The 27,671-nt window shown below is 40.5% G+C and overlaps 3 protein-coding genes across 6 annotated transcripts in view; 2 read left to right on the forward strand and 1 right to left on the reverse strand.

Moving 5' to 3' along the window:
- LOC145456089 (uncharacterized) overlaps positions 1–27,671 on the reverse strand; it is a 43,338-nt gene that overhangs the window by 865 nt on the left and 14,802 nt on the right. For all 3 annotated transcript variants that reach the window (XM_080334129.1, XM_080334128.1, XM_080334127.1), the window contains exons 11-24: positions 22,795–23,004; positions 8,767–8,844; positions 7,878–8,008; positions 7,423–7,510; positions 7,232–7,354; positions 5,030–5,112; positions 4,560–4,711; positions 3,930–3,981; positions 3,782–3,862; positions 3,642–3,723; positions 3,212–3,434; positions 2,363–2,456; positions 2,146–2,305; positions 897–995 (exon numbers count right to left, since the gene is read on the reverse strand). In XM_080334129.1, the coding sequence (XP_080190255.1) occupies positions 897–995; positions 2,146–2,305; positions 2,363–2,456; positions 3,212–3,434; positions 3,642–3,723; positions 3,782–3,862; positions 3,930–3,981; positions 4,560–4,711; positions 5,030–5,112; positions 7,232–7,354; positions 7,423–7,510; positions 7,878–8,008; positions 8,767–8,844; positions 22,795–23,004 (1,656 nt within the window). The remainder of the gene's footprint in view (positions 1–896; positions 996–2,145; positions 2,306–2,362; positions 2,457–3,211; positions 3,435–3,641; positions 3,724–3,781; positions 3,863–3,929; positions 3,982–4,559; positions 4,712–5,029; positions 5,113–7,231; positions 7,355–7,422; positions 7,511–7,877; positions 8,009–8,766; positions 8,845–22,794; positions 23,005–27,671) is intronic.
- Positions 10,381–12,985, forward strand: LOC145456091 (chondroitin sulfate synthase 1-like). Its single transcript, XM_080334131.1, has 3 exons — positions 10,381–11,205; positions 11,674–11,860; positions 12,002–12,985. Exons 1-3 carry the CDS (start codon positions 10,570–10,572, stop codon positions 12,592–12,594), a joined length of 1,416 nt encoding a protein of 471 aa, XP_080190257.1. The 5' UTR covers positions 10,381–10,569; the 3' UTR covers positions 12,595–12,985.
- LOC145456094 (uncharacterized) lies at positions 24,099–27,132 on the forward strand. Of its 2 annotated transcripts, none has more exons than XM_080334135.1 (6): positions 24,099–24,404; positions 25,296–25,394; positions 25,462–25,657; positions 25,869–25,983; positions 26,055–26,196; positions 26,764–27,132. In XM_080334135.1, exons 1-6 carry the CDS (start codon positions 24,161–24,163, stop codon positions 26,985–26,987), a joined length of 1,020 nt encoding a protein of 339 aa, XP_080190261.1. In that variant the 5' UTR covers positions 24,099–24,160; the 3' UTR covers positions 26,988–27,132. The 2 variants fall into 2 exon arrangements, with proteins under 2 accessions (XP_080190261.1, XP_080190262.1); XM_080334136.1 differs by lacking the exon at positions 24,099–24,404 and adding an exon at positions 24,421–25,224.

Raw genomic sequence — 27,671 nt, forward strand, 5'->3', positions numbered from 1 at the left:
GCGATGTCACTGTCGAACAATCATGACATAATGATCGCTAATCATAATACAATTAACGGCATTGTCTCTAAACGTGAGTAGATGGTAGCCAAAGCCTGTGAGGTCGGCGACGCGATAGTTCAGGCTAGCGACACACGACATCTTGCGCACGAGGCCTATTAGAATTAGATGCGATTGCTCAGGACCTCAGGCGGTTATGTCGGGCGCGCCAGTCCTGTTGGAGATCCGACTGATTACGCAAGCGATTATATCTTGCGCACATGGCCTCTTGTGTATGCGATTGTGAAGGCCTGTCGTTAACGCGATGAACCAACAAGGATTGCCGCGCACGCTTGTAGCAATCAGCGACCTGATTTCGCTCGCGTACAAACTGCAAACCAACTCAGCAAGATATCGCGTGCTTTGCAGACGACTCTCGTTAATTGGAAACACGCTTTTCGTTAATTGGCTACACGTTTCTCTATTTGGCGCCGCGTTACACTCTATAATACGAATTACGGGGCCCAATGGCTAGAGCTGATGCGCGATTTAAACAAACATGAAGAAAGGTGTGATTTCAAGTTTTCGAGGATTTTTTTTTCAAGGCTTGCTGTACCCATGTATAATACGCACCCCCCTATTTTAGGGCAAAAAATCGGTAAAATTTTGCGCATTATACATGGAAAATTACGGTAACTAAGTGAGACTGCATTGTCGAGAAATTTATATCTGAGAATTGCCACAGATTGTGGCAAAGCCTTGATGCACATATGCATAGCACGCCTGCATTGCATACCTTGCATTCTCGGTAAATTTCATTCATGGTAATTGCATTCTCGGTATTGACCGGACACCCCAAAAACTGTACCCCAACGATATTGCTCCTGGAATCAGCGGAATTTCAATTTCAAGCTTACCTTTCTTTGCGATTCCGACAGATAAGATATGAGCTTCTCTGCTGCTGCCTGTGTGTCGCCTGCCATGTAGGAACTCAGCATCCGGGACACGTCTCCGATCTGCAAAAAGATGTCAGAGATTTTATCCCAGGTACCCAGGGAGATAGATAGATGAATAGATTCGTTCATTTTGTCACACCATGATGATCTGATACAGACCAGGGTTGGATAGATCTCAAAATATACACAACGTTCACAGCGTAATACAAAACGTAGGTTGAAATGAAAAATTAATATTATCATTACTACATAGAGTGTAGTAGTGCAGGGCTCACCAACTCATGACAGTCGCGGGCCAGTTTACAAATTTCGTAGAATGCAATATCTAGGTAATAATGCCACAAAGTTTAGCAACTACCGGTACTTTTCGTCAGTACAGCACTGTGCTCTCTATAACACGGGCGACAATAAAAGTAATATTATATTAAAGAAATACAAATACTACAAAAAGCATCATAATCACCTCTTTCATTTCAGTTTGAGCTATGAACTGCGCACATACCTATAACGCTTTTCAGCAACAAAGGAATAGGTATCGGGGCTAACGAGACAAGGTATTAGCTTGTCCTCGTAAAGCTTGATCTTGTGGGGAGGCGCTGAGGGAAGCGCTGGGGAGCCGCAAGTCGTTTTTTTGATAGGTATACGTCACTTGAACCAGTGAGATTGTCATAAAAAAATGGGTCAACTTGCAGTTGTTTTGTGGTAACTGAATGTACTTTCGAAAATCGTACCTATCCGCAGTGTCATTACTAATGTAAAGTTCTACATAACGATCACCTCAGTTTAACTACAAAAATTCTGTGACCCCTCAACCAAAACTATTTTTAATACTAGCTGGTACTTTTTCGGCTATTCATTTTATACTTCTACTGAAAGTACTTTTCGTGGTCTTAGAATTCGATAATTCCAATTCAGTAGCAACGCTGACCACTTTGAACATCTCTGGGTGTTGTTCTCCATTCGCGTATCCCATTCCATAGGTTGCATGGTGGTCAGTGGCATGATCAGAAATGTTGGCAATCTCAGAACTCACGAACCGAAACATCTTTTTAGCTGTCAAATCCCGCTTTATTGGGTACAAACCAAGTACCAAATCTTCTGAACCGACAATCACAATTTTTATTGAACACGACTATATAACAAGGCTGAAATACTGTAGAATTCAGACACAGCAAACATCCAAATCCGTAAGTAGACATGTTTATTATACCTGCTGATTGACAGTCGCTTGATTTCCTTCCGTGTCTCTGGCGGACAGCCGCGGATCATGCTTTTTCGGAGACTTCTTCCAGCCCTGTGGTCTGACGTTGGGCTTTGTTGTCAGTCTCTCGTCGCCAATTTTCACGTGGCTAAACGCGCTAGCTCTGTTCCTGCAATATATAAGTTGCTGGCGTCTTGCCGTAACGGATTCGACGTCAGAATGATACCTTGACGTCTGACCGGAAGGCGCGGATTTACTTCCATTCGACGATGCGTATGGAGCGGGTTTTTCGACAGGGATCACGTCAGGCGAGGGCTGAGCTGAAGACACAAGAAAATATAAAATTGACTCTTCACTTATGCCGAATTCGCTGGTCTCAAATGAGAGTTAGCAAAGTTTTCATTCTGCCGCACCAGCAAAAAGGCAGGTACTGGATGAGCTGAATCGGCATTTTTGCCAATATAAGACCATCATTCCAAGCGCTCTTTGTAATATTAGGACTGACATTGTAAATTCTCGTTCTACTCTAAATCGGGGGTTCTCCACGTTGGAGTTTCGCGGACTAGTTTTAAGGTGTCCAGTCCATAAAATTGCCATCCGTTTTAATTTCAAGGTCATGATACCATAATACCACCGAAAATCGAAATTAGTGATGAGCGTCTTGTAAAAGATGAGCCCATTGAACTAAGAGCAGTGGGATGATTAAAAATATCCCGTCATTCGGAAAGTAGTGGAATTGGAGTAATGGTGCTCTTTATCGCAAGCATGGCCTCTTTTGATCAGGAGAGTTACGGTTGCTATGATCCGTTTTTCAACAACATAATCATGCGAGTCAGGATTTTAATCTTGGTTAACATGAAGAGTTGAAACCGGTGGCATGCAAAGGATGACATAACTGTTTCTCTGTGAAAGACAAAGTCACAATTTTAAGTTCTTGCGGAAGACCATCACTACCATTCATCACATAAATCCCTGGTGAGATTATATAAACCTCAATTCGTGCTTAGGTAGACATAAAATGTGACAATATACACTAGGATATCACATTCAGTACAAACATGTTATATCATCTCACTGTTAAGCTGCTGGTTCAAGAAATCGATGACTCCGAGAGCAATCTCCGAGGTCGCGTGCTTCGGTAAAGTAGGGTCGGCGTTATGATTTTCCTTGTTGGTGATAGCCGTTGATGGGTTGTATATCGGAGACAAGTCGGACATCGAGGTTGGGGTCGAGGGCTGGATTGGCGCTGCGGAAGGTTGAGGGATGTCGAGCGGTTCCCCGGGTGAACGGTCCAGCAACTGAAAATGGAGATTCTTGGAAAGTAGTAGGCTACTTGCATCTGGTCCGACAGGAAATCGTAATCATTTTCTACATTACGATTCTGTCGAAGAAGATGCTACGTTCTCAGAGTTGGCCAGTTTAGCCTACTCCCACTTTTATTCGAACAGTGTAGCCACAAAAAAAGGGTAAAATCATCGACTGATACTCGGAAAAAGTTCACTTACCATCTTTATGTAATGTTGTAGGCAATTCTTTCGTTCATCATCTACAGAGTTGTCGGATTGCTCATCGCGTTTAGGGGTGATCCTATGAAAGCATGTACGGTTGAAGCGTCACATTTTTTTACATACTGCAGGTCACTTACAACGTGCTGACGGGAAGGTTGATTTCGGCCTCATAACTGCTCTGCACGGTCCGCGAATTGGGCTCGTCTTGCAGTCTGCTCCTGCAGTAGGTAACAATTGGATGTCAATTTTTGCAAATTTTGTGTCAACCAATCAACAACCGCATACCTGCATGTTGGAATGCTCACGATGGAAGTATCCGAAGCACTGCTCTGTACGCCTGGGTCGAAAATAATGCAAAACATCTTACCAAGACACGAACGATAAAGCAAGTCAATTCTAAATTGAGATGGGAGCAGATCTTGCCCTACTAGCCATTCCGCTGATAGTCAGTAGATTTTGAATCAAAAAAATCGAACCCTTGAACTATACTCGGAAAATTTGAAATGTGCTTAGTCGATCCGGTCACTAAAGGATATTTCCTGCAAGAAAGTCTGACTTTATACAGACACACCAAAGCAGTGTGATTTCAACACGGGGGTCGCGAAGGTGCCGATTTTTTTCTGGGAGAAAAAGCTGACCAATTTTATGTTTCTTGGTAATCGGCTACCCAAATAGACCGTGAGCAAGTCTGGGTGAAGGTGATGCCGGCTTTTATACGCTCTTTTAGTAATAAGTAGCAACCAGTTCACCATATGTAGCGATTTCAAATCGGAAACCGGGTCACAAGCATAAAAACATACAAAACTGCATCAGAGAGATTAGAGAGTAACTTTAAAATGCTGGAAATTAAAACACCAAGATAAACTATGTTATGTTGGCACGATCAGGAATGTGATAACAATTTTTTTTTCCTACCCGGCAATGATCTGGCCGGCTGCGTTGCGTTGGTAACGGCAGCAAACGCAGATGATGCCATATGTGTTGTGAAGTATGGATGCGAAACACTGTCTTTCTGTAACGCAAGTGGCATTCCTGATAGATTTCCCATCGTGTCGACACGATCGCCGCTGAAAATGATGACATTCTATAGCACTCACAAAAGCCATCAAGGGACAAGTTATCAAATGGCCGTTTCTTGTGTAACAGTAATTTCAAAGTCGGATTGGAGCCAGAGGCGGCAAGGTTAAGACAATATGTGTACCAAAATGATGACATTCAATAGCACTCACAAAAGCCATCAAGAGACAAGCTATCAAATGGCCGTTTCTTGTGTAACAGAATTTCAAAGTCGGATTGGAGCCAGAGGCGGTAAGGTTAAGACAATATGTGTCGCAGCATAAACGGCATCGAATGTGTACCATATAGAACTGCCAAAAAATCATTACCAAGCGTGGGACTTGTCCACAGAAGCAGTGGTCGACGTCTGTCGGAGCGAGTTGCTCAATGTCGCTGTGCTAACTCTCATGCTCTGAAACACAAACATGATCATGTCCATTAGGGGTCTTCAAAAATGACTTTTCTTCTCAAATCGTGCTGGCAACTTGATAAAATTGTTAGGTTTCCTAATTTAAGCCTACACACACAATTTGGTTCAATTCCAACCAGTAGCCGCATTGCTACAGAAGAAATTTTCCATTTATTATATAAAAATAACAAAAAATTTGAAATTTTTCTGTTCACCCCATGAAAGTGTTAAGTTGTCTATAGAAACGATGTTTACCAAATTTGGTTCAATTCCAACCAGTGGAAACGGAGTTATGGCTGTTGAACAATTTGGATTATGAATAAAATACTATTTACAGTGACCAATTCTTTAATTATTTATTATAGTGGTGCCCACCGTAAATACTATTTTATTCAAATACAAATTTTTCGACAGCAATAACTCCGCTTCCACTAGTTGGAATTGAACCAAATTTGGTGAACATCGTTTCTATAGACAACCTAACACTTTCATGGGGTGAACAGAAAATTTTCAAATTTTTTATTATTTATTTTTATATAATAAATAGAAAATTACTTCTCCTGTAGCAATGCGGCTACTGGTTGGAATTGAACCAAATTTGGTGTGTAGGCTTAAATTAGGTAACCTAACAATTTTATCAAGTAGCCAGTACAATTTGAGAAAAAAAGTCATTTTTGAAGACCCCTAATGTCCATACACAATAATGTAATTTACCAGGCACTCTTTACAATTGATAAAATAATCTGCTGCGACATGCTATACTTTTGCATGGGATTTAAGACATGTTGTGTAAAATATCAGCTAATAGACCAACTTCCTCTTACTCCATGCCATATTTTCAATTGTTCATTTATTGAAAGCCGAAATTGATAGACCGTACAGTAACAAATATCAAGAAAATAGCACAAGGACTTCATAGTCAACAAGGACAATGTCTCGCTGCGATCTAAGCGATTGGGCTTGAGTTTGTTAATCCTAACCATGTCGAGTCAAAATATGCAAAACATGATAAAATATGCTTTGGTGCTAATTAGGGATGGTGTGAACGTGAGGTTCACGTTCGCGTTCTGTGTGTGAACCTCTACATTTTCGAGGTTCACGTTCACAACAGAACCTTGGTAGGTTCTGCACTGTGAACCTTTTTCATATATTCCTATTTTGACTTCAATATAACATCTTTGGTTCAAATTTATTGCATTTCAACTGCGGGCCACTCTATGCACGGCGCTGGCAGCATAAAAAATCAACAATGAACGAACATGCACCTTGGCAATCTCAAAAATTTTACTTGCTTTGTTACAAAAGTTTGCTCGAAATATCTAGCTTCCGTTCGTGATTACAAACGGAAAGCTAGATATGACTCTCTGCTGTGAGCTTGACCCGCAATCCCACAACATCACGAGCGAAATACACTACATGTAGTCAGCAAATGATGATTATTCAACCAATCAATCAGATTGATATTGTTTACTGATGTAAAAAATTAAGCAGGCGTACGGGGTCAATCTTTACTTAATATGTTAATTAATGTATCATTGAAACCAAATCCGTGCGATTGAGGTGTAGGCTACTGCTGTATAACTTGTTAATGGGGCAATATCGGGGGCAAGTATAGACACCTGTTTTACACTCCGCTCAATATCAATGTAACAATACTCAGACGCCGACGACATTGCACGGTCTGGCCTAGACCGCTAAGGCGTAAGCTTATATTCCCTGCCTAGTCCTCGTCGAAATTGTCGGCAAAGCGACGGAAGATATTGATTTTATGGGATTATTATATCATTTGATTGCCTCAGTTTAAACATTTGGCGACATTTAAAACGTCAATATGTACTTCAGCATTGTGGCATTATGTGGCACGAGTCGTCGCTAGGTATCTTGTACAATTGTACATTAATACAGGCTAATACTCCGTTGAAAGAGAGGCTTGGAATTAGCAATATGACGTCACGTGACGTCATGAGGTTCACGTTCGCGTTCACACAGAACCTTTCAAAAAGGTTCGCGTTCACACGAACCTGAACCTTTTAGAGGTTCACACCATCCCTAGTGCTAATGCCCTGCAATGACTTCAAACTAAAATGTGTGCTACAGTTGTGCTATCCGACTATAAAATTACCGAAACATCTTGATGTTCACCACCAAACAGCCGATTGGAGGAATGGAAATCCTGCAGATAACCGCTCAACGCGAGGCCTGCTTGCGGTCGCATGGGTGTGTTACCAGTTGTGTTTCCAACAACCTGATAAAAAAGTGAAGAATCGTCTTAGAACGTTGATCATGATTGTAAAATGAAATACGCTAGCAAACCTCCAGCGCTTCGTTATAATGAGCCTGTAAGAGATTCTGCATTTTACTAAGCATTTGCTGCCTCATTCCTTCCGTCTTTTCTTTGAGTCTGTGAAATAAACAAGATTCCAATTGCCACCAGGGCCTTGCTCGTTCAATGAATCTTAATTTCAATAAGCTGTGGTAAAATCACACAGTTCTGTGCCTTTTCAGCTAACACAACTCAAGTCAATTAGATTTGAGTCAGATTGAACTACACGCAGGTCAACATAATCACGATTCACTGTCAGATTAGCCGCCAAAATCAAACTTCAAGTCGGTCTTAATTTCTGTGAATACGTGTTGCTGTTAGATGGAATTTTCACAGACCGCCTAATTGAAACTTTCATTCATACCACATTAGATTGACTATCTAAAAAGAAGGCATAGCCTTGCTATACAGTATATTAAATTTCAATAAGTGAAGAGAAGCGTACAAGTCGACGAATTTGCGGTCTTTGGATTCGAGATCTTCCCTTGTTCGATGCTCCAACTGCTCGATTCTTTCCTCGTACATTTTGCATTGCTTACTCAACTCCTGTTCATGACCTCTTGTGATTTCGATTACCTGGAAATATCGTGAAACTAAATATTATCATTAACTGATGGGACAACATTAGATGGGGTCCATCATGTGGTCAGAAACAAAGTACTCCTACTTTTCAAAGGACTCGAGTGGGCTTGAAGCACTTCCATTACTTAATCATGCGTCTACGTTGCTGGACTACTTACACATTCTACTTCAGTCATTGTTGAAGCGAAATCACCTATTTTTTATACTTTCGATTTAAAGAAGTACAGAACTTCAATATACAATTGCATAATGCATAGTATATTCATATTGATATGAACCCGAATATTTTTGGCTGACACTGTCAGGGGTAATAGTCAGCAACAAGTAAAGAATTGGAAAGAACATTGTATATCACCAATCGCAAATATGACACAGGTTCATTTCAATATGAATATGCTATTCAACTTTAGATTTAGTAAAGTAGGAAGTAGCATTTGCATAGATCCGCATCATTTTGACGTCTGAAATTGATGTGACAATTGGGCAATGTGGACTCTGTGTGACAGTAACAGACCACAATGTGCAAATTGCTCATATTATAAATTGTTCCGGCGGCGATGTATCTTGCAATCTTGAAAACTGTCAGCGTCGACCAGCTAACAAAAGTATGCGACTCTTCAACAGAATCTACTTCTTCAAACTACTTCTCAAATCAATTGCTTTCAACTTGTACTTGAGCACCAACTATGACTACTTTATCACCTTCGAATTTTTTGATGCGAATGACGTTTAGGTCTATAAATATGTCTCACTTGCTTATAGTGGTTATCTCGTAATTCCTTTTCTTTTTTTTCAGCTTCTTCATGAAATTTAGCCAGCTTCTCAGTAACCTTTGAAATTACATCAGAGAGGTGATTTCAAAATAACGTACAAAATGAAGTTCATGATATGGACGAAAATTCATATCATACACAATAACTGACTATGTTGCATAGAATTCGGTCTCTCTACATCGAAATCGGTAATAGTAATAATCGCAGTAAGTGTGAGCGGGTGTTTATCACCTTTAATCGATCCACATCATATCAGTTGGCTTCTGTAGATGTACCGAAATGAGTACTACATAGCATAGCATTAGTACGAATCACTACTGACCGTACCTCCACTCGGCAACATCTCCATTCCGCGCAATGAGTCTTAGGTTACGCGCTTTTAATCATAGGAGAACATTTGGTGCGAGTGAAGAAGTCGATCAGATTATGCCGGCCGTAAGTGTAGCGAGTGGAACAAATTCCAGGTATAAATGATGACTGTATTTAGGTAAGTCGTTTCGAGTCTTTCCTGTATTTTCATCGTGTCGCAATCATGTGACGTTAGCAACTGATAAAGATAAAGTTATCAATAATGAAACCAAACAAACTAAGTTTGAATGCAGATAAGACCGAGATGCTCGTTTTAAATAATGCCAGTCATAATTTCACTGTGAACATCAATCATAAACAAATCTCAATATGTGACTCAGCAAAATATCTCGGCGTCACCATTGATTCGAAATTGTCTTGGAAGCAGCATATTGAATGCACAATATCAAAACTAGCTCGGTGTGTGGGAATAATGACCCGTCTCCAATCTTTGGTTTCCAGATCAGTACTACGAACCATCTACTTCTCTCTTTTCCACTCGCATCTGCAGTATGGAATCGTAGTATGGGGAAATGCATGTACAACATTTTTGTGCAGAATTCGAACCCTGCAAAACCGTGCGATACGGCTGATCTCATCTGTACCTTTACGTACCAATTTGTCGCCTTACTACCGTAAGCATCGAATTTTGCGAGTTGATGAACTGTATCGCTTCGAAGTATCAAAAGTTGTTCACAAGTATTTTTCCAATAGTCTGCCTCCTGTGTTTGATGACTTTTTCATACCTGCTAAACATGTCCATTCCCATTACACGAGATCTTCGTCTAAAGGAAACGTCTACTTACCCCAACCCAATAGCAACCTAACTAAGAGATCTATCGACTACTCGGGACCTATCATCTGGAATGTATTACCATCACATATCCGTGAATTGCCTTATAATAGATTCAAAAAAGCCCTACTTGATCACCTCTTGTCGTTACACTAACACTCTTGCCCTACCTCGCCCAGACATTGCTTCATTGATCATTTGCTACCATTGTTTAATTTTTTTTTCTATTTTCCCTTCCTAACTAAACATTTCTTACAGCCAGACTGTTCTGAGTCAAGTGTACCTGTTTGATGCTGGTGTGATCAGACTAGATGACCTTCATGGTCTTATCGATCATTCCTATCTAATACCGAATACTGTGCACGCATATTTTCTGTACCACCATCACTGCCGTTTGTTATGTATTTTGGTTCGATGAAAATAAAGACTCTCTCTCTCTCTCTCTCTGAACGAATATCAACTCTACTCGTTCCTGAAATTCTCAAAGCGATCGTTGCGGTCACGTGCTTATATGCTTCGCCGCACCCCAAACAAAACTAACGCGAACTCCATTTGCTCGCATCAGTCAACGGAGGCGGTCGCGGCGGACGTTAAATGAGTTGGCTGTTGCCTTGATGTCTGGTTTCCGCCATGCGTAAACGATGAAAAGGTTACTCTGGTCTAAAATAGCGCTCGGCCTGCTACTAGGATTCTTAGCTCGATTGAGTTTCGAGATACTGCGCTCAAAAAGTTACTCCGGTTCAATCCTACACAAGCGATGCTCGCCGTGCGAAGACGCATCTAAAGTTCGAGGTGTACCATGTCCGTTTTGCGGCGCGAAAAGTGTTGTGTCGAGCAACGAAAAGAGCCGTATCAACGAGCCATATAAGCCCAGGGGTATGTACGAAATCACACGCTGGTTATACTTCGATCAGAGTAACTTGTATGACATTATCGACGGCGAACCTGTGGTCGCATTGGTTGGAGGCACTTATGAAGAAACAAGAGCGGTGACTCAGGTTGCGTTGGAATACATCAACGCAAATGAAATGCTTGGCAAGACATGGGATTTAGAAAGCCTTCAAGATGGATACATGAGGACAGATGCACTCCGTGGTACTGACTACATGTTGGATTTGAATGTGAAATCGAAAGAAAAATATCAATCTGAGAGTGTCAAAACTACCCTGCGGGTCAGGATGGTTCATCCGTTTGAACCGAAAAAGGACAGTATCAGCCTTGTCAGCAATAAGGCAATGCCTGACACACGGATACACATATTTGCCTTAGCGTCTGGGGTGAGTACATTCATCATTTGAGATGAGTATATAAGTGTATTCTGTGCACAAAAGTTACTGATCTGACAGACAAGCTCTACTGAACATCAGCTACGATATGCACTGTGCATATATTTGCTGTTATTATCAACATTGAAATGGTGAATAGCCAGAAAATTCCTTTACTTCCGTAATGTGATACTGGAGACGGTTGAAGAGTAGGATATTATTACCCTTAATGTATTTTAGATCAAATACACCACAGAAGAATGAAAATGTAAACACTAGATCAAATCTCAAAGGAATGTGAAACCCGGTGTCTCTGTACCATGAGGTCTGACTATCAGCTTCATTAGCATCCACTTCATGTTACCCGAACAATTCTTTTGACCAAGTTGAACTGCATGTTCACATCAGAAGACTGTAACCAAACATGGACATGCTTGATAGCATTTGTAAAACATGATTTGATCAACACTTCTTATTTAGACTGAGGAATCCTTGGAGAGATTCGTTAAAAGATACACAGAGTTGCGTGCAAAAGACGACAGGCTAACCTTAGCCCTATTTGATGGCAAAGGAGAATTTGGCGATGAAAGCGGCACCTTGAAGCCTCACTTAGACGAACTCATCAGAAGATACCCAACAAGCGAGATCAACTATATTGATATCCCAGGTGAGCATGACTCAAGTAATCGCAAGATCAATTTTACAATGCCATTTATGGTTCCTGTTACTCTAAATTTGAAAGAGAACACATAATTTACATCACTTGTTGTAGTTGTATAATTAGTTGCTAATATTTCATTCTCTACAGGTGATTACAGTTTTCTGAACGCACTACATCAAGGCGTGAAGAGGGCAGATGACAGCATCATATTAACATTGAAGATTGATATGCACTACGGCCATGAGCTGTTGCAAAGATGTCGAATGCTGACTGTATTGAATAGACGAGTTTACTTTCCAACTGCATTCGGTCAATACGATCCAGAGATTATAGAAAGAGGAATGCCAACGGGAAAACCGAAAAATGTAAACAAAATGGACATCACTAAATTCACAGGCTACTGGATGCGTGATACTTATGATTACGCGTGTGCTCATAGCGGTGATTTATCACAAGCGATTGACAAGTTATTATTGTCTAGAAGCAGAGCAACGGACGATACCTTATCTCACACAGACGTTGGCAAAAGTTTATATGATTTGTTTTTATCTGAAAACTTTGACGTGATTTCTTCTGTGGAGCCGGATTTGATGAGACTATTTACGAAAATCAATTGTGATATGCGATTCTTGCCGGACGGGGAGTATGAGCATTGTTTGCGGTCTGCTGCTAAGATGCTCGGCTCCAAACCCGCTATGAGCATGGTTTACTTAACTGAGATCGCTATGAGGAAACTGTAAAGTGTTATGGGCGAGTTAACACCCAAGTGTTACGATTGTTCTCAAACATATGGCAGGCCTGGTTTAGGAAGATCGTGCCGAATGGGATAAAGGTGTCAGCTACCTCAACGAGTCCTGGAAATGTACGAATAAATTCTACTGTTGATTACATTGCTGAATAGCAACTTATGCAGTCTATTCATTTTCCGTACTATGTAGCAAATAACCTGTCCACTGTTGGCACTATGGGGTCTATCCAACATGTGTCAGTCGTGATATTCTTTTATTTCTTCAACATTGGGATTCGTTAGGTGTAGCAATCATTAGCAACTGACTTATGTTATGATATTTGTGCTGCCGGGTGGGCAGATTTGGTGTATGAGAAATATATAGCGGCGTTGCATATCAAAAATTTGTGTGTTCTGAGGGTCTGGTAAATTTCCTAACCGATAGCCTCCTAACTGTTTTCGTTACCGGTACGTCTAATTTTATAGTGACCGTCGGCCAAGTGCAGTTAAATGAGTACATCCCAAGTATTATAAATGCTCTCGACTATTGACCGATTCGAACTTATCGTCGAAATGAATGGAATTGTAAACAGCGTTGTGAAGAGTACGCAGATGCGAGCACATATCGCTAGGTGTGCAAACAGATCGTGGGTAATAATTAGGAATGCGTCCTTCATTTCACGCTGTCGTCGACGGTTCCGGCCATGACCATGGCGAGATGTATCCCACGCGCACGACAAATATCGCGACAAGGTTAGCTGCGATCCGCTACCGTTGACTGCGTTTGCAACAGTTCGCCGTAGCGTTTTGTTGTCCTACTTGAAAGTCACGACACAGGTGTTAACCGCAGTGTTCAGTTAAAAGGCTGAAGTGGCTAACTTGATACGTTGGGTGCTGGGAAAAAGTTTAATGGGACACGCCGAGTGTGCGTTCATGGCATCTCATGACGAATTTGTTGATATTGACCGTGAAATGTCAGAATTAGAAACCGCGAGTCGGGTAACCATGTCATAACAGAAAGGCAGTGTCCATCACCGGAAAACAAATTAATAACATGAGTGTGCATTCGTAAGATATGATACCAAAGTTATATATAGGCGTATACCGCGACCCACGTTCTACGGTGCGTGACACGGCGTATCATAAACGTACAAATGCAAATCACGGACACACCATTACTCGAAGTGCCATAATGTCAACACCGATGCGAATTGAGAACGTTACAAATCAGTTTGAATCGCTACGCAGCGCGCGTACGGCCTGGGTACAAGATTTCAACCAACGAAGCGCTAATTTAGAGTGGCTTGTGAAGTATGAGCGAATACAAGTCGAGCCTTGTATCTTCAATATGTTCAATTTGTTCATAAACGAATCGCACACTTACAATCGGTCCTCGCTCCTCGGTAACACATTGTTAACATTAAAAATAAATTAGGCGGGCTGAGCATTAAAACGGTGACATGTTTCATGTTCAAACATTGATATACAGTTCAACCCGAAATAACTTAAACTAAAAGGCCGTCTTAATAAGATCTTCCAGAATTGACAATTGTTAGCGTAAAAATTTGGATGACACAACCCAGCGTCTTTCAGCTCAAATCCCATTTTACCCAGGCGGTTGGGTGACTAAAACAATATTATGATTGTATATTTGTATGAAGTAAAAATATTAAGCGTGTAAAGATAGCCGTCTCCATGCGACCGCCAACGTTTAGTAGCTAAGAACTATGACGTTCATAGTTAATTACGTCCTCTAGTTTCATCGATAAGAGGGTTACCTGGTTAGTGCCAGATGTATTTCGAAACAATGGTTACCAATGTAACGGCATAACTTTTTGTCGCTGTTCGGTGCATTCATCAAAAAACGAGCAGAATAATCTTTTGTGTCCAATTAAATTACAAACCCATTCCCAACGACAACAGACAAGCTACGTATGAGCCGCGTAAGTATCGACGACGTGCTGGGCCGTTTCAAGTTTATTTGACAAACACTCACTACTGGAATAATTTGAAGGATGAATTTGGTCGGTATAGAAACAGCAGAGCAGAGCAGGAAATACAACGCACGGCCCAAGTACAGACGCAGACAACGGCAAATATACCGGTACCAACGGAGTGTACCAAGGCGTTGATAAATATATCAGCCCTTTCCGTATTACTTGACGTGTGATGGTATCCAGCCGTATTTGAAAAGTGGGCTTGTTTACATAATCTATTGGAGAGCAACTATTGCGTATAGCTATGCGAAGAAGCGTTCCCCCGTCGACGGTAAAGCAACAGAATCCGAGTGGACGTTGACAACGTGTTTATTTTGTGTATCAAAACAAGTTTTCGAATATAACGGTCGCAAACGAGTTACTCGATAAGGCTGTACTGCATAAAATACCAACCAGACATGGGGTAATCGCGATTAGTAATCGTAATCGATTACGACGATTACAGCATTTTCAACTAATCGTATCGCAATCGATTACATTCGAAAAAATACCGAAGTAATCGTAATCGACTACTTCACATATCTAATCGATTTATTTGTGCATGAACGATTACTTTATATTTGCACAATGACTATGACATAAACTGAACATTCGTGAACAAGGAGATATTATACCAGGTTTATTGACAGCACGAATGTCAGATTTTTAAACGCCACTGCTCATTATTACGTCAGAAGTATTAGCTTTGCTCGTCATTGCGTAAGAACTATCCACACTCCACAGCCATACATATGAAATAGACATTCGGTGTTCATTGTAGTGCGATTGTAAGAACACCTGCTGTCATGCTGTATATCAGGTTATCAATACACTCCAGACGCCACTACCTTGTAGCAGGATAATAATCACCACTCTGCCTAGTTTCAAATAGTGACTTATGCAATGATGTCTGGTTATGCTTAGTTAAACGCGGCTTGGCGGGCAGTAGGCCTATGTCCGTACGTAGGCCTACTACGTACACCGGACAAAGATTTGAAATTTTATAATCGTCACATGAAAGAAACATTACGATTTCCACAATGAAGCGGCTGATATATATCATAACCGAGCCGTTGTTTGCCGTTTCTCGTAACAGCAGCTTGCAGTATCTGTATTAAGCGGTGGCATTTGTATTGTGGGACTCAGATTGAAACGTCAGGACTATTCGCTATACGTCCATCCAGCGCGGCTATTGACAATGGACCAGTGTTGGGATCAAGTCACTTCCTTCGAGTCACGAATCATTTCGAGTCATTGCACATTTTGACTCGAGTCAAGTGAACTCCATCGATATTTAAAGGTGACTCGAGTCAGGTCGAGTCAAGTCAAGTTAAGTCACATGTTGCCATTTCAAATTATGAGGCATGATTACGTCATTGCATTTTGCGAGCTGTCTGAAATACTGATTGAGCGGTCATTGATTCCGAACCAATGAACGAATATAGAATTAAATATACACGCACGAAGGCGCTGTATCGCTCACATATACTGCGAACTGTTTAACTACGTAAGTAATTACATAGCATCAGTTTATAGTTACCAGCCAAAATAGAGAATGGAGAAACGAATTGATAAGATGCAATGCATTACGCCTTTACAAATTGATATGGTACAATTCGAACCTGCGCCAATGGTTGAGGACAATATAAACTATATTCGAATTCAATTTCAATAAAAAAAGAGGCTTGGTTAAGGTAAAAACATAGAACAGAAATATACATTTTGCTATTTTATTACTTCACTACTATAGGTAACGACAGCTTGAGCTGTAAGCTTCGATCACTTCGTTCGCGGTCAATTTATTTGTGAGAGAACAATTGAGGCTCAGTGAACCGCACGAATATTGATTGATTGGTCGCTCTCACCACTCACGGGTTATACCAGCGTATCGCTAACAATCCTAACAGATGCAAGATACAGTGATTTTTATCGAAACCGATTACTTGATCACTTGAAATTGACTCGTGAAATTTGCTCCGAGTCACGAGTCAATTCACATTTCTGATACGCCGAGTCAAGTAAAGTCAAGTCATTTCAGCAAAGTGACTCGAGTCAAGTCAAGTCATACGAAAAAGGTGACTCGAGTCAAGTCACGACTCAAGTCGTCCCAACACTGCAATGGACACATACTCGAAGCTTCGGCCTAGGCCTTACTTTGGTAGCACACTTCGTGGAGTCGCATGTTGACCGAAATTGCATGTCTTTTGGTGTGGCGCCGAAATGCCTATTCCTGTAACTTAGGCATGCTTTTATTCTTGAGGGAGTGACGTTTGAATTTGAAAATCAAGCAATTAAGAGACATTAAATTGCGAAGCTCGAAGAACATTTTCAAGTTAATTAAATTTCTCGAAAACCTCTCACTCCCCACCAGGGTTGTAACCAAGTTACAATGTTCCGAGTCACCAGTCAATCTCACTTTTTTAGTTTTGACTTGAGTCAGGTCGAGTCATTTTCTATTCACCACCCAGTCATTATATGTTCACTGATCAGTTTTCAGTTCAATTCGGTTCAACCCACTTTTTCAACTCTGTTGGAGTGATATAGAAGACTCGCATTCATAATACAGTAATTTTCCTCAGTCCTAACACTTTGTGGCCCTATTTTCCAAGTATCAGAACTGATAGACCAAAAATCAATATTGTGGTACCAGAACTATTTTTCGAAGTTACAATGAAATGTCTGTCTTGACCGCCCGAGTCTCGAGTAGCATGACTTGGTTCGAGTCGTGGGCAATAACTCGAGTAAAAGTCGTGTCAATGCAAAAATTGACTCGAGTCGAATCATTTTACGCATTTGAAAAAATGACTCGAGTAGAGTCGAGTAACCAAAATCGCGACTCCAGTCACTACAACCATGCTCCCCACCCGATTGGGGAGTTTGGGGTACGGTAGTTACGGACCTGACAAGAAAGCGAATGGGTGGGTGCGATAAATCGTACCCTATAAAGTTGGACATTCGGTATATGATGACGTAACAAACAAATGATGTATTATCTATAAAGAAAGTTGTTATCTCATTACGACTTTTCATCGCAATCATTATATTGTCTACCAATATCTTCTAAGATTAGTTCTAAGAAGCAAAATAAATGTCATCGTGAGTAATCGTGATTACTTTTCCAATGTAATCGTAATCGTAATCGACTACGTCCTGATTTTGCTGTAATCGTAATCGCGTGACACTGAAGTAATCGTAATCGCAATCGATTACATTCATAAAGTAATCACCCCATGTCTGGTACCAACACAAACAATACGCGCAAGACGCACAAATAGACATCTAATTTACCAAGGGACGACGCTGTGCGAGTGAGGACAAAATGCCATTATGTCAGCTGATATGGCGTTAATAATGAAAACGTTTACATATACCACGCAAAAGAGAAGAAACAAAAAGCATTAGTTTTTATTAAAATGTCCCAATCCATCTTATCTTATCCAAAGTTCAAATCATCTTGATTTTGCTCGATTCCGTTAGCTTGACGGTATTAGCGTGGTGGTTGATAAATAACTATCACGTTCAATGGTCCATATCCCACATAAGTCTATTTGCACTTATGAAGTCTCTTTGCATTCCATGAGTTCTGATAGTATATTCATATTGAAATGAACCCGAATATTTTCGGCTGACACTCGTCAGGGGTAATCTGCGGAAAGATAAGTTGGCTTATTTCTGTACCCCTTTGGTTTAGTCGTAATCGATATTTAACTGTAAACGCGAACGTTAAAGTTTAGTTCAATAATATAATATTAAATCGCTAATCGGGTTTCCCTAACTTCCGGAGACCTATTCGGAAGTGACACAGCAGTGCGACCTTAGATGTTTGAATTATATATTTGTGTAAGAATTTTCCATGTATACTGCATATACCGGTACCGGTTCCGCATTGGCGTTTTCGCTTCTGTGAATAGCTACTTTTGGCGCATCTTTCCATAAAACTCTGAACTCAGTGTGCAGTTTTTGCCATCTCGAAATCGGGTGCCAATGTCACCAACTTGAGGGGCGACTAGAGTGAAACCACAACGCCGTAGTCCGGTTGTTCTAATTTGGCCCATGAACATGAACAATTAGCATGCTCGATATTTGCTGTCTTCAGGAAATATGTAATGGACGTATTTCCTGCAAAAAACCTCATCATTTGCTACAAATGTGCTGAATAATATGAGATTTTTTTAAGTAACTCAGAATTGCTTCGCGGGCCGGATGAAATCGTCTGGCCGTATGTTTGACACCCCTGCCCTAGATTTATATGAACACGCGTTTCTTTCTCACCCTTGACTCATCCCGTTCACACTTTCATTTGTGTGCCTTGGAGTCGACTTTTATCAAAATACACCAGCCAAGGCTGTGTCAACAAAAGGAGTTCGTGCACCATCTAAAAATACATTGAACGCTTTCTTATTCGAAATTTCATGCTGGTGACGTCATATTTTGAGATACGATTGTTGATATATAATGTTCTTTCCAATCTCTACTAGTTGCTGACGATTACCCCTGACGAGTGTCAGCCGAAAATATTCGGGCTCATTTCAATACGAACATACTATTGAATTATATATTTTACCTCCAAGAAGCTCTCCGTGAGTTCTGCAAATTACTTCGGATCTATATCGCAAAAGAAGGTTTTCCGTGGCTACGCCTTGAGCACGAAAGAATCATATGTAGTCGACGGTTAGAATTGATAGGGTCACAGCACTGCATGACAGTTTAAAACTATCCATCTGTGTGAAATGTGATTTTGTATAGCTATCATTTTTGAGTGCTGAATTGTTGCACGGAGCAGTGCGCATGTGTACGAGAGGACCCACGAATGCATGAAAGTGTTGATCTGTGTTCTTTCAGTATCCTGGACCGTCATTATCACTAATAGTTATACTGTTTACTGTTATAAATAACTTGCTTCTGTAAAACTTCGTGGTTGCGAATCGACGCAACACAGGCAAATTGTTGGGTATCTTCATTTTGTACATGCAAGCTAATGAAAAAGTAAGCTAATGAAAAGCTCATGAAGCTAATGAAAAGCTAATTAAGCTAATCAAAAAGTAAGCTAATGAAAAGTAAGCTAATGAAAAGCTAATGAAGCTAACAACTATGCTGTAGCACGGGGGCCTTTCGATCCGCCTGGCGGGAGCAGACATTTTAACGTGGCCCATGCATTTTAAAGGGTAGTGCCATAGGGCCGCGTGTTTTGAGGTAGGAGACGCGCGGCAAAGTTGCGGCAGTTATGTCGCCCACGTTAAAGTATAGGCGAGCTCGAAATTTTTCAAAGTACAAACTCCCCTTTAAAATGCATGGGCCACGTTAAAAGGTCTGCTCCGGCCAGGCGGGTCGAAAGGCCCCCGTGCTACAGCATAGTTGTTAGCTTTTCATTAGCTTCATAAGCTTTTCATTAGCTTACTTTCTCATTAGCTTAATTACCTTTTCGTTAGCTTCATTAGCTTTTCATTAGCTTCATTAGTTTTTCATTAGCTTAATTAGCTTTTCATTAGCTTCATTAGCTTTTGATTGGCTTGCATGTACAAAATAAAGGCACCCCAAATTGTTTGCCGAAATTTTGTTCTGAAGCGGACACATAATCAGTTATATTGCATATACTATCTAATTTGATACACCGAAGCCGACGCATCTAAATTGGACTTCGCTATACGACGTATAATCCGACATCATGAAGGCTCGGCTGGTGTGACTCATAGAGGCTAACCGATAGCGCAAGGTGTCGTCCCACGCAGTACCGGCAGCGCTGTTGCCATAAGGCAGATAACCAACAGAATCGAATTGAAATTAGTAGCCACCGATGACACCGCAAATATACTCAGACCCCGGATTCTAATTGTTTGGAAATCGTATATTTGCGCGGTAAATGAGCTATGGCGCTGACGGTCACGAACGGATCAAGCATTCATATCTGGTGCAGGATTTGTTTGATGAGCGAGTTGTTCTGTTGTCATATACGCAAACGATATACCGTATACGGAATTACGTATACGCGTATGACCAATCGATTCAGTTAAATATAGTACTTCGATCACCAACTGTACATCCACCTACAATCTATTATAATAATAACATCGGTATGATACACTTGATCTTGTTCCCACACCGACGGTTTTGGAAATATCACCTTCAGCAATAATGTCGGAACCAGAATTACCGGCTCACCACATGGGGTGAATGGTGAATACTACGCCGCTATAATGAACGCTAACGAGCAATTGATCGCTTCGGTTAGTAACCGGATGTGGCTGTCTAGCTGTGTTTCAATAAATTGGGTCTTTGGTATTCGCAATGGTTCAACACGCCAATTATTACAATATGTGGTTTGAGCTGGATGGATTACCATCAGCGCCCATTATACGCTTGGTTTCCGTGTGATTCGGCAGGGTTGGGAGTCGGTACCGTTATATACATTTCCTTCCGCAAGAGTCAGTGGTTTCGTCACACAACCTGGTTCCGTTATTTACACAGATGCAGTTACTGACAACAATTACGCGGAATCACTGAGCTTTCCCAGACTGTACCTTATTAGCTTTATTAAAACCGACTCTTTTAGCCTTCTATACACACTGCAGCACACTGACTATATTCTCATGTCGGCATTATCGTCACGTACGAGGGCGCTGCGGCTTTGAGACATCAACAATATATCTCGACCATGCTGCTGTCTATAAATATTCATACTGTAATAATATCTGGACTATCCGGACGTTCTGGTGGCAGCCCGCTCATCGCTCAGGAACGAACATTTCAGTCGAGATGAAGGCATCCGCCACTCTTCAGACCGAATACTTTCGTAAGGTAGGGTTACCATACGTCCTCCTTCAGGAGGATCTGTCTTCCTTTTTCGGGTTTTTGAAAATGTCCTCCGAGGACGCCTAAATGTCCTCCATTCTAAGACTTTGAGGAATTTTGGTCAAATTCATAGCAAAATTAGACTGAGTTACCGCAAATCAGCACCGAAGTGACGCTCCGACGGGTATTTCGGGAGCTGAGTGGAAAGTCGACCGTTTTTTTAGTCAACCACCTGATAAAGTGAAGGAAAAAACAGTATTTTGGTCGCTGAGCGAGAAAGATGACCTTTTTTTAGTGAACCGTAAAAGTGTCCTCCTTTCCCGTTTCCAAAAGATGGTAACCCTACGTAAGGAGACACAAAAATACCGGAGTTATGTAATGTTTACCAGCGAATTCGGCACTTGACGAATTTGACATTAGAAATGACATAACGTAAGAACTATAATCGTTTTGAAAGCGACGCATCAATAGTGTGTCAATAAATTCGAAAATGAAAGTTTCACTGAATACGAGGTCGGATTGTGAAATAGGGCAATCGGTGAATTTGGGTTACGGGTTAGCTTGGGGTTACGGTTATGGGTCGGTTAGGATTAGGTGCGACCAAGTGCTGAACTCATATGTAACAAATATATGTATAATTGTATATATGTTATTCGTCAAACATTTTCAATTCAGGTTCAAAGATGTCGCACAGTCTACAGTTGGAGTTCCAATATAGTACATGGAAACTCAAAACATCCACCTTTTTGAAGAGCGGTTACAAGATATGAAAACTTAATGTTGGAACATGTGCCACCACACAATGTTCTGAACATGGCATTTGAGCAGTGTGACGTAGCAAATAATCCAAATTTCCAAACCTTTTCTTTCAAGTGGCTGACAGCAGCAGCAGGCCAGCCAGTATTATTCGCTACATTTTCACACAACCAAGACCTAACAACACCAAAACACGGTCTCTCTTGACCTGATGCAATGCTTAACCGCAGGAAGGCTTGAATGAAAGTTCAGCGTGTGTAGTTTCGTTGACAACAACACAAGAGCTCCCCTGGTACCTGCTTACGATTCGACTGGATATAAGTCTAGCTAAGTCATCGTGGAACCCACCTTTTTCTCCACTTTTTCCCAACCTGACCAGAGTTACACCTAATTTGACAGCTGCACTCAAGCATATCTCCAACTGTACCTGTATTGTACTGCACTGTATCTTTAGAAACAAGAACTGGCTCCTTGCATATCGCAACAAACACAACCGACAGTGACTACTACAGTAATCAAATGAATAGCCACTTATAACTATCGTGATTACACAATCCAGGTTAAGTAATTCCGTCGGTCTGAATATGTGACATAGTCCATTCAATGTATTATCCCAGTCATATCAAAGGAAATAAATGACATTTCCTGGCATGGGCTGGAATCTAGATACAAGGACAAACGCGATAACTTACCCTTTTCTCCAACTCGATCTGATGTTCGGCATGTATCTTTCGAATGGCGGCGCTGTATTTTGCCTCCTCGACAGTTCCTTGCAGCTTCATATTTTCGATCGTTTGCTTCAACGAGCTCATCAGCTCTTCCAGTCTCGAGACTTCTTCTTGGGTGGAGGAGAGCATCTTTTGGAGGTCTGCATTTCTGCTTTTCGCCTGATCGGTTTTCGTCTGCAATTACGAATGCATTGATTGAATGGTGTGTTTGCGTACATACGACGATAAGTCGACATTAAAGCTGCAGACGGATGAATGCATCGGCTAAACATAGGAATTTCTGTAACTTGGCAAAATGTAATTCTAATACACGAAAATATATGTGGTGCACAGAAGTGGTAAAAATAGTCATCGCCGGTACTCAAGTAGAAATAAAAGTAGAGATTTAGAAGTAAGTAAAAGAGGTAGTGTTCTACGGCTAGTTTAGCCCTAAAAACCAGAACACTGTCAAGTACATGTAGTTTAAAATCATAACCAGTTGAGGGTGTGGCAGGTCGACAAAATAAATTCGAAGTACTTTGAAAAGTAGAAGTATTTCGCTACTAACCACCTCTCGTGATGTATTAGAAACAATTAGGGAATGCTTCATTGATTTATTGTGTTCATCGATGCTTGTAGGAAAATCGGTATTAAATCTACTTGTAACAAATATAGGTAAGGCTGTTACCGGTAGCATACAAACTGATTTCAACCAGTTGCGAAAATAAAATGATTCATCAAATCGATATCGCCCTAATAAAACTACAATATACACAGATATTAGAAACAAAGATCGATATATTACTGTCAAGCTCTATCAACTCGGGATGGAGTAGAATTTGGTAAAGCACCCATATTCCAGACAGAAGTTACAGGAAGGGGAGTCATACAAATTTCCACTAATTTCAGTCATGGACAAACGTATCCAATAATTGAAAATCACAAATAACTGAGACGTTTCCAATAGGGTTGAGATTCAAGAAACAGGTAGCGCACATAGCTACATCAACCACAGAAGATATATAGTGCTCGGAAGATGAGAAATAATGAAAACACCTAGACTCTAACATGCAATTTTAGAACTCGGTCATAGAGTTCTCATATTTAGAAAATGGATTTCTTCAGGAAATCTTGTCAGAGTTGTTGGCACCACAGAGCAAAAATGGGCACGGCCATGCACAATGCGCATGTTGTACAAATCTTAGTGAAGAAACAATCATGATGAAATCATCTCCAGAATGAGTTAGTCATACCAACTGCGATCCTTTAATGACGCTTTATCTGAAATATTATTCATCAAATATTCGGCAGGAATAGACCATACTTTGGAAAGGCAATATTATTGAAGAATATGGATGCTGGATCCGCTACAATTCTTGTCAAGATACTTTTGATGGGGATGATAAAGGCAGCTCCCCCAGTATTAGACATGGTAGTTCAAGCTACTTGTAACATGACATGCCCGTTGGATGGATATCCCTGCATCTGTCGCGATGATGGTATATATTGCCAGGAAATAAATTTGACTTCAATACCTTCTCTACAGGGATGTGCGACTATGATATTTTTGCAAAGTAACAAAATCAAGGAAATAGGTAACTGTTGCATTATTACAAATTCACCTACATTATGTAAATTTGTAATGGCAGTGATAACTTACTCATCACCTATACAGTGATATATTTGCCTGGTGTGCATCATGCATACATCTCTTAGGACTAAATTCTACTGTCATGCTACTGCATGCCAATGTTAGAGCAGGAATGGAGTCGTCTACGCTCATGCCTGTTTACGGTTGTTTGATGTAAAGAAAATAAAGTATGGATACCTAATTTCAGAGGAAATGTAATCAAATATCTCAATATGACTTTACAAAGTTTGAAAGGGCATTTACTAGATTTCTGTGCCACACGATCAATCAATCAATAAAACAGGTTAAATTGTTCCAAAACATTATATTATAATTGAAAGAGCAACACCCAACCAGGATCAAATATCCTGCAGAGTTCCAGGTACTTGGTTGTTTAATGACAAAAATCTTAGGACAATACAATGGGAAAATCGGTCTATAAAAGCAATTTGAGTATCCAAAACAAACAAACTCGCTAGCTCCCGTTAGGGAAATGGATTTTGAGTTACTTGGCCCATTGATTGTAATACATTCAAAATGCAGTGCATACAAAATGAAAATTGATTGACTAACCATAAGTCAATTTCGAAAGATGCCATCCTATTTATGTGTCAGATTGTGAAACTTTTATGAGTCATACTCTTAGAAAATTTAATTGATCAAAATGACGAACGGATCAATAAAATTCATGATTTCAAACAAGGAATGGCCTGCTTCTACATGGCTCCATCATCATAGACATTGTAAGGAATCCTCCCACGTGCCATTTTATGCCATTCTGCTCGGTAAATCAAGAGTTGGTATTATGCAACAATATTTCAACTTCCGCTTGCTAAAAAAATGATCCGATTTCAAGGGACGTCCGATTTTAGCGCCATCAGAAGTGTTGTCATCATTGATCTGGCTGATAACAGAATATCGGAACTGCAAGATGGAATATTCGATAGCTTGACAGGTAGATGCGTACACATCACATAGTTGAAACCCAAGGGTGATTGTTCACAGTTGTGTTTCTTCAATAGATCTCAGAGCGCTAATACTTCACCGCAATCAAATCACCACGGTGAGCGAGGAGGTGTTTAAAAAATTGACAAAATTAACCGCTTTGGATCTTTCCCACAACCAAATTACGATTCTGCAAACTCGAATCTTCGACAGCAACACACTTCTTTCACAATTATCCATCTACCACAACAACATATCCAAATTGGACATAAGGTAAGTCGCAATATGAGATTTTTTCATCCAGCAAATATTCACAGCTCCTGTCCAATCACAGCACAAAGCAATATAAGTGGACCGTAGTTTGCATGCAATCCTATAAAAAGTGGGGCAAAAATGGTCCTCCATTACCTATCGGGGGCCAAATGGCAGAGTCGTTAACACTAAAACTCTGCAAATTTTCGTTCATGATCAAAAATTCATTCAGGTGGTTCCAGAATAAAAGCTCATGGACATACATACACCTGTCACAAAACCCATGGGAGTGTACATGCGATTTATGGAATTGCTACCAATATCTCACAAGAAACTATGCCACCGAGGTAAACATGAATTGCAATCAAATCAACTTGATATATTTAACTTGATGAATTTCCCGAAATTTCATCTCCAGATGCGATGCAACGATGCTTATAACGGCATGACCGAATCGATGTGCATCATCTGTCAAACACCCTCCTTTTATAAAGGCGTCAATATGTGGGAGATACATGAATTCAATGATAGCAGCTGCAAGAGCAGCGGAACCAACACAGGTAAGTCTAATCTACAACAGTTTTTGGTATCACTGACAATCCTGCAATGCTTTGTATACGATAGGAAATTAGGTGTGGATTAAGCAGGTCAAGTTATTTTTTCATTGTTCCCGATGAGTTTTGTGTAAGAGTATTAGTAGTAAGGCATGATTTGCAGAATAATAAAAATCTGATTTTGGTGGTTTCATCGTTAGCATAAAGAGGTCAAGTCAATGCGCGGTGTGCAGTATGTATGTACAATTTGTACATTGTACACTACTTGATAATAATTTTAACTCTACCGATGACCATCAAGTCCATCATCGTCTGTGAAGATGAAACCAAACGAAGGAAATCGATAATAATTAGTCTTACAATATAAACATTGAGTGACATTAGTACACATGAATCTGCTAACACTCAGGACCTGAGCATTGACAACTCCTAAATTACATTGTGGTCATTCATTAATAAGACTTAAGAGTATTTACTTTTGGGGAAGTATACGTTGAAGTTAGGCTGTGTCTTGTGTCTGGCATCCCGAAATTTAATAAACATTATTCAACTATTGCCGCCGTCTTTTTCCAGAGTCGAACATCCCAGAACCACGGAACGGAGATTCACATCGTCCGACCACGACAACCTACGTAAAAGTAAATCGCTGGACATACGTTTTGATAGGAGCAATTTGCTTGCTGCTGATGGGGATACTTGCGATCGTTATTTCGGCTGGTTTGAAGAAAAAGGAAAAGATGAGGCAACTATCGATGCAAGCACACGAAAAGGAACGCGGAGGACGAAAGCCTTTTTAGATCTCACATGTACAAAATACAATCATCATCCGATTATTTCCGTTTGATTTTCATAATAAACTGTATTTTCAACTCACAAGTCACAATCACAACATACAATCTTTAGGTGTGACCAGAGCACTGATCACCTCAAGCGGAGTTCTTACTAGCAAGCAATGCTATTTTTCAACATATTCACAGTCAACTGTCTTTGAGCAATTTAATACTGACAGACAGTGGAGGGTAGAAGTGCCACACCTTAATTTTTAACGTTCATAATAAAATTGTAAAAATCTTGGATTAAAAATCCTTATAGCTTACTCTTTTATGCCAGTGTATGACTGGAGTGTTTTATAGCCAATATCGCCTTTAATCAAGTAAAAAACCACACCGTGACATAATATGGCTCGGGTTGACTTTTACTAATTAATGTTCAAGTTAGTTTTTCACTGTATATGATGATTATGGGATAAATTACATTTGTAGCGGCAGAGTCAAATATAACTTTATGTAGGAAGGGTAACGTCCGGGGAGGTTGCATAGGAAAAGAGTCTTTAATATTCGAGTAACTGCCGTAATTTAAACAATGAGACGGTCAAGAGAGAGATCTATGTCTCAAGCAACCTATTACCTACTCACCCAAAACACTCTACCTAAGCTAATTGATGTTCACAGTAGGGACAGACACTAAATAGGCACAATATT

This window comes from Botryllus schlosseri, chromosome 14 (assembly GCF_051294905.1).
Source record: "Botryllus schlosseri isolate E-star chromosome 14, Bs_hap1, whole genome shotgun sequence".
Taxonomy (NCBI): Eukaryota; Metazoa; Chordata; class Ascidiacea; order Stolidobranchia; family Styelidae; genus Botryllus; species Botryllus schlosseri.